General features: G+C 53.1%; 3 protein-coding genes across 3 annotated transcripts; all 3 read right to left on the bottom strand.

Annotated features, from left to right (window-relative positions):
• Positions 1–1,064: 1,064 nt before the first annotated feature.
• VDAG_02522 (uncharacterized protein) lies at positions 1,065–2,726 on the bottom strand. Its single transcript, XM_009653175.1, has 2 exons — positions 1,494–2,726; positions 1,065–1,420 (listed from the first exon to the last, which is right to left on the bottom strand). The coding sequence occupies exon 1, from the start codon at positions 2,680–2,682 to the stop codon at positions 1,594–1,596; it is 1,089 nt and encodes a 362-aa protein (XP_009651470.1). The 5' UTR covers positions 2,683–2,726; the 3' UTR covers positions 1,065–1,420; positions 1,494–1,593.
• A 327-nt stretch (positions 2,727–3,053) lies between these two features.
• Positions 3,054–4,971, bottom strand: VDAG_02521 (uncharacterized protein; the record flags this gene model as incomplete). The annotated part of the gene is made up of 3 exons (XM_009653174.1): positions 3,054–3,707; positions 3,778–4,306; positions 4,577–4,971. 3 exons carry the CDS (start codon positions 4,969–4,971, stop codon positions 3,054–3,056), a joined length of 1,578 nt encoding a protein of 525 aa, XP_009651469.1.
• Positions 4,972–5,283: 312 nt separating this feature from the next.
• VDAG_02520 (response regulator receiver domain-containing protein) lies at positions 5,284–6,131 on the bottom strand. The gene is made up of 3 exons (XM_009653173.1): positions 6,021–6,131; positions 5,785–5,950; positions 5,284–5,724 (listed from the first exon to the last, which is right to left on the bottom strand). Exons 1-3 carry the CDS (start codon positions 6,110–6,112, stop codon positions 5,518–5,520), a joined length of 465 nt encoding a protein of 154 aa, XP_009651468.1. The 5' UTR covers positions 6,113–6,131; the 3' UTR covers positions 5,284–5,517.
• Between the last annotated feature and the right edge of the window lie 172 nt (positions 6,132–6,303).

The following is a 6,303-nucleotide window of genomic DNA, read 5'->3' as shown; positions in this document are numbered from 1 at the left end:
CAGCATCTGGAGTGGACTCGCATCTTCATCTGAAACAATGTTCAGGGGTGCTCAGCGCGCCTCGTTTTCTTCTTCTTCTTCTAATGCAGCAGGCATTGCGCAACCAACGGTCCAACACAATACTCTTCTCTCCTTCGGGTAATCCGGCCATTCCTCGAGGGCAAGCTTGCTTCTGTCGTATGCCTTAGCTCGCAGGAAATTATCGCGGCCGTTTCCGTCTTGGGTCAGCTATGGGCACTGATTGACTGCATTGCGCAAGAGAATTACAATGCCTCGAGGACAAGGTGGCCGGTACGAACGAGCAGAAAAAAGAAAATTACAAAATGACGAGCGACCAGCTGGCCAAATATCCCCGCACCCCCGTGGTCTTCTGCTTCTAGCGTACTCTGCCGCTGTCACGTCGCTCTGCTTTGTCTGAGATTTCTCGCGCCCACCTGTTCTGTCATCTTGGCAAGCCTTGCAAGGAAGGCGGCCTCACTCGAGCGCTGAACAGCAGCTACTGTACTAGTCTCTAAGTCTCCGCCATACACAGAACACAAGAACTCTGGATCGTCCGTGCACGGCCGCTATGTTCGGTGCGCTGGCCGATCGACGCGAGGCCCGCCTGGCAGGCCGTTGCTTCCATCTGAAAACACGTTATCGCCTTCCCATGCTTTTCAACTTGTTGCGTTCCAAAATTGTGTTTGCATGCTCCGGCAGCGACCCCAGGAGACCGACAAGCGACAGCCAGTCCCCAAAACCCAAGAAACTCATCAACCGGATGCGCTTCGTGCCGGGCAGATCTTGTGTGCCCCTGCTGCATCCCGTTTTCCCATTGGTGTCCTCAACGTCCCGATGGTCATCCCTGGCTCGGCTGATGACCGCTGTTGAGATCGCAATCGCAGTGGCCCATGCGCTGCCACCCCTCCCGCCCAGGGGGGATGGGTGAGGGGGTGTGGCGTTAATTTGCCCAAGATATCACTTGCTGAAGGCTTGCTGGGCTGCAACCAGGAATGGGCGTCACATCACACTTCGCTCCCTCTTGCAGCCATGGTCGCAGCACTGATCTCTCGGCTTCGAAGGCGTTTGCTTACTTTTTTTTACATTTTACCCTCTCTAATCTAGCCTCACGGCTGTTCTGGGACAGTTACCCAACTAAGCAGACTCGGGCGCCAGGCGATTCTAGCACAAAGCCCTGGGGATGGAAGCGGGCTCAAGTTGATCGATGGAAAATTGCCAGAATGGAGTATGATCCAGAATCCATGTCTGGCACGTGGACGATCTCACGATCTGTTTGCGTACTACTCTTCTGGGAAATGGGGAAATACCGCCAGCAATACCAAGCAAAGGGTCGTGGTAACCTCGTGGAGGCTGAGTCAATGATCATCGCGCCAGTCTTGCCGGCCGGGACCTGCCATGTTAGCGTCCCGTACTGAGAAGTCTTCGGGTCAGTCAGCATACACAGGGATTGCTCGTATGGATATGAAAAAGTATGGTTATCATATGATACATACCCTAGGTACCATGGAAGGGTTCATTGAAGTAATGGATGCCATTCAAAACTCCACTCTTGGGCCTTTAGGGAATGTTGAGAACTAGCGATATGTAGAATCATTAATGCCCTGTTTCTGGACTCAGACTCCTGTCCCATACGTCTCGACTTTCCGCCTGCTGATCTGGCACTTCGCCAGACGTTTTCTTGCTCATCCGATGATTCTCGACGCCAGAGCGTCCCATGATGCAGCCATCATGATGCTCTTGTGATATCCGTCGTCGCTTCTTGCTGTGCAAAGCCTGGCCGTCCGTGGAATCTCCTTCTTGTAGTTCTTCTCGTGTAGTGATGGCTCGTTTCGAGTTCCGGGGTGCGGGGTAATCGACATCAGCCGTGGTGCGGTGCGCTTTCGACACATATTTGTCGTGACGGCTCTCCTCTTGGGTAGGTCCAAGAGGCCCTATTTCGGATTTGAAATGTTCGCGTGAGACCTTGGCGGTAGTAGTTTGAGAAGATTCCTTCTGCTTTTCCACCACCTCCCCCTCTTTCCTGCCCTCGTTGTTGATGTTATACACTATTGACTCCGGGGACACAGGTCGAAAGGCTTCGGGTGTGGACGATAGTCGACCGTCCCTTGTTGTTGCTGCTTCGGAATTAACGGCGTCGCTTGTAACACGGTTGATTGGAAACTTGATCGGTTTCCGATCCCGAAAAGCCTGCACATCTCTCTTGAGATCCAAGTACTGCTGGGTCTCAATTCTGCGCCTGTCCCTGCACCAGCCGTCGAAGAACCGCACCATGGAGTCGAACGACATGGTTCGAGACAGGTCGCAGAACTTGCTCCATCGGCTGGTTACGTCGTCGTTCTCGGAACTTTCGCCGGGCGTTTGTTGCTCGCACCCAGCGCAATTCCAGTTGGATGACCATGCGAGCAGGGAAGCAATGTCCGCCCATGCCTCGTTGAGTTCGCGAACTCGCTCATCCCTCCTCGCGGATAACTGAGTATAAAATTCTTCCAATGTGGCAGAGTAGTCGGCAGATTCGCAGACATCCTGGTGAAAAGCATAGGGATCTTGGATAGGACACTGGCGAGTGTTGAATCGTTCCTGGAGTGTGGTGAACAGCGCGTTGGGAGGCAGTTCGAACTTGGCCCAAGGCCACTTCCACTCCATATCGTAGGCATAATCTGGGGATGGGAGGTTGCCCTCCATTTCGGGGGTCGCTTGAGTTGCTCGTCGGTTCGTAGATGAAGGCTAGGTGGAAGATGTTGGAAGCGGCAAACTCAAGGCTCGGGGCGCCCTTGACGACGACGGATCAACGGATTATATAATCAGTATATGAACTCACTAAAGGTTAATCCGCTCCGCTATCTTGGCACGACCTCAAATCGCCCGACTGAGATTACTCCACAGCATTTACCAAGCTCTGGAAGGGAGGACTCTCGTACCTTTCAAGTCCGCATCATTCCATTGGTCTTGCTGGAGCCCATGCCACCTTCACATCCCCCCACAACGCTTTCACATCCGCAACGATGCATGCCGGGTCTATCTTATTATAGCTACGGTGATGGGGTTCTCGCGTATCAAGATAAACTATCGATCAAATCGCGCACGCCAATTCTGATCCGCGTATTGTTGGCGAGCATCCCATGAACCAACCTGTCTGGCTTTAACTTCTGAATATCCAAAAGCTGTGAGGCTTTTCTCACAATCTCCTGCCATCGACTCATGGCTTCACGGACCTCTTCTCCTCTTCCGCTGCCAGGCGTCCTCACGTCGGCAATAATCCAGTTGAGCCGAGGAGATCTCAGCTCCGGGAGTGGCAGCTTACGAAGAAGAAACAACATGACCACCCCCAGTGCAAACACGTCGCCCGACGGCCCGCGTTCTCCTGTAGTCAAGTAGTCGGGCGGTACATACCATGGCGACCCGCCATTGTGTATTCTTGTCTTGTTAGAAAGCTCCGATGATAGGCCGAAATCGATAAGAACTGCACCGCGGGTCGGCGAGTAGAGGATGTTGGCAGGCTTGATGTCATTGTGCACAATGCCCTGCTCCTGGATGTACAAGAGTGCAGTGGTTATGTCGGCCATCACGCGCAGCGCGTCGGCCTCGCTCAATGTGCACATCGGATTCGGATCTTGCCCACGACAACTCGCCAGTGCCGGTGCATCGACGTGCTCCATGTACAGCGAGAGGAACCTGGCGTCAGCTTCGTGTAGACGAACGACGGTTGTCTGCCCAGTTGAAGCAAGAGAAAGGTCAGCTCATAAATAGTATGCCCTCCTTCTGACATTTTGCACTCACATGCTGAGACAATTTCGAGTGATTTTTATACTCCTTCAGCCACATCTCCGCTGCTCTGCTAATCTTCATGGCGCTCGGGTCTGATGCACCCAGTTGAATGTCGTGGGACGGCGTTCGAATCACCTTCACGACAGCCATGTCTCCAGGTAGCTGCGAATGCTGGGCCTGGAAGACTTGCGTGTTTCTGGTCGTCATGATATTGGCCTCTCGAGTCAACACATACTCTTCGCCGCCGAGGCCAATGATGTCAGCCTTGTCTCCCATCCTGAGCTGCTCTAACGGATGAGCAACAAGGGGGACATCGTGGCCTTGACCAGTTGTGGAGGCAGAAACGTCTGTCAAAGGTGCCAATGGCACAGACTGGAAAACAATCACTGTGCTCCTTACGATACCCTCCTCCGCTTGCTTGTCGTCATCATACTTCCCCCTCTTGGCCAAATCGAGGGGTTGGGATATTTCCAACGGCCGCTTCGAAGAGACTGCTCGCGGTGCCAGATCCTGGATAGGTGCCTTCGATATGACGACATGCCTACGTGGAAGGATTGAAAAGTCTAGAGCGTGCCGCCCAGAGGGAGTGAAGATCGCCCATGACCCAGCGTCCAACATGGTGGGTGAGTAGGGTTCCAACTCGATTTTCATGTTGCTGGCTATGTCGCAAATACTCCTCGCCGTCATTTGCTTGGTGGCCAAGTTGAAGATGACCATGCGATCCGTGCCTGGATCGAAGAACAGCCGAAAGTGAAGATCAACGTCGTGAGGTCCCGGAGAATTGGTTGATTGTATGGTAAATCCCACACACTTGCTCGATTGTGCAATGGCGAATTTGTTGACTGAACGCCCTCCATTCATATTCGAAGAAGCGCCAAGGACCACCCGGTGCCGGCGGGCACTGCCAGTCCCGTCAACCGGTGAGTAGTCGAAGGAGATCGAACCGAGTGCCGTGGATGCCCGGCTCCAGAATGATTCTGACAGTCGCTTGACAAGGCTCGGAGGTGACTTTGCGAGAGTCAGAGGCTGAAGCGTCATCGGCTCTGAGCCGATGGTCGTCAGACGAAACGGCTCGGTATCCCCCGAAGCAGCTTGAGAAGCAGGGCCAGCTACAGCGGCGGCCGTGTTGCCTCTAAATTGGAGCTCGCTGCTCGTGAAAGGGTTGGTATCGCTTGACAAGGCAAGGCCCAAACCTGAGGATGTCATGATATGCTCAAGTCGACTTGAAGACAAGAGTAGCCTGGAGCGCAAGAAATTCATTGAAATGAAAGGAAACAGCAGGCAGAATGGAGGCCAGGCGAGGCATAATGAATCAAGTCTTCCATGGAAGTTGCAAGGGCCTTGGTAGCGTGTTGGTCCCCGTTGAAGCAGATTTCTGGAATGTCGCAGGGTGGCCAGCAGTGGGGAAGTAGCTATTGTTTAAGGCGGGGTTTGGCTCTTTGCGGATTTGCTCGAGCATTGATCCGAGATGTCTCATTGTGTCACGATTCATAACACTGGGTTTCGAGGATTGAATTCATACTGCAATTTTGTATTATCATTATTATTGGATTCATTGACCGTATATTCGAAGTCCAGGGACGGGAAGAGGGGGTGGTGACATGTTTGGTAGCGGCAGAACAAGCCCAGGCAATTATGGGCCTCAATAAACCCCATGAATAAGGCTCCCATCTCTACAGTTCAGCTCCAGAGCACTCGCTGACGGCTCTGAGACAGCCGTCATCGTACCGCATGCTACTCGCCTCCTCAACCTCACCAGTGCTCCTCGCCAATGGACACCGAGTTGACGTCGACGCCTTCCTTGAACCACCTCGCGTCTTGGTTGATTCTGACATCATTGCCGCTCATTTGCCGCTTCCGCATCAGGCCATTGTCTGCAAAGGTCCAGTCCTCGAGTCCGTAAGTACGCCACCACTGGCCGCTCTCGTCGTGCCATTCGTACCAAAATTGTACGGCAATCTAGCGATCCTCAGGCATTAGTCAAGCGTGCAAGTCGACGAGATGAAAAGCTGGCTCTACCTTGTTGTCAGAAAAGGCAAATAGTTCCTTGCGCAAGCTGTAGCCATCTTCGCGCGACCACTTCTCGCTCAGGAACTTCACAATCTCGTCGCGGCCGCGAAGGAAGACGTCCCTGTTCCGCCAGACTGAGTCAGGTGTGTATGCCATCTTGACTGTCTCAGGGTTCCTGAGGCAAAGTATTAGCCATGTCTTGGATTATGTCGAGTGAGACTAAAAGCAGAGGTGGATGTTCTGACTTCGTATTCCATGCATCCTGCGCAGACTTGACTTTGATTTGCGCCGTTTCGGCGGTGAAGGGGGGGCATGGCGGTTTTGTTTCGGTAGACATTTTGGAACGCTATCTTTTTGTGGTATGTCACGTATGAAATGGGAAAATTGCCAGTTATTTGTACTCGCGTGAGAAAGAGGGGAAGGAGTTGTGACATTGTGATGCAACATCGGGCTCCCGTGTAGTCTCAGTCAGCAACGGTGTCGTAGTAAGGGCGTGGAATCCCGCAGAGGCCGGCCTCGGTGACTCAA

Source organism: Verticillium dahliae, genomic scaffold (genome assembly GCF_000150675.1).
Source record: "Verticillium dahliae VdLs.17 supercont1.4 genomic scaffold, whole genome shotgun sequence".
NCBI classification, from domain to species: domain Eukaryota; kingdom Fungi; phylum Ascomycota; class Sordariomycetes; order Glomerellales; family Plectosphaerellaceae; genus Verticillium; species Verticillium dahliae.
This window is presented reverse-complemented; position numbering and strand designations above follow the sequence as displayed.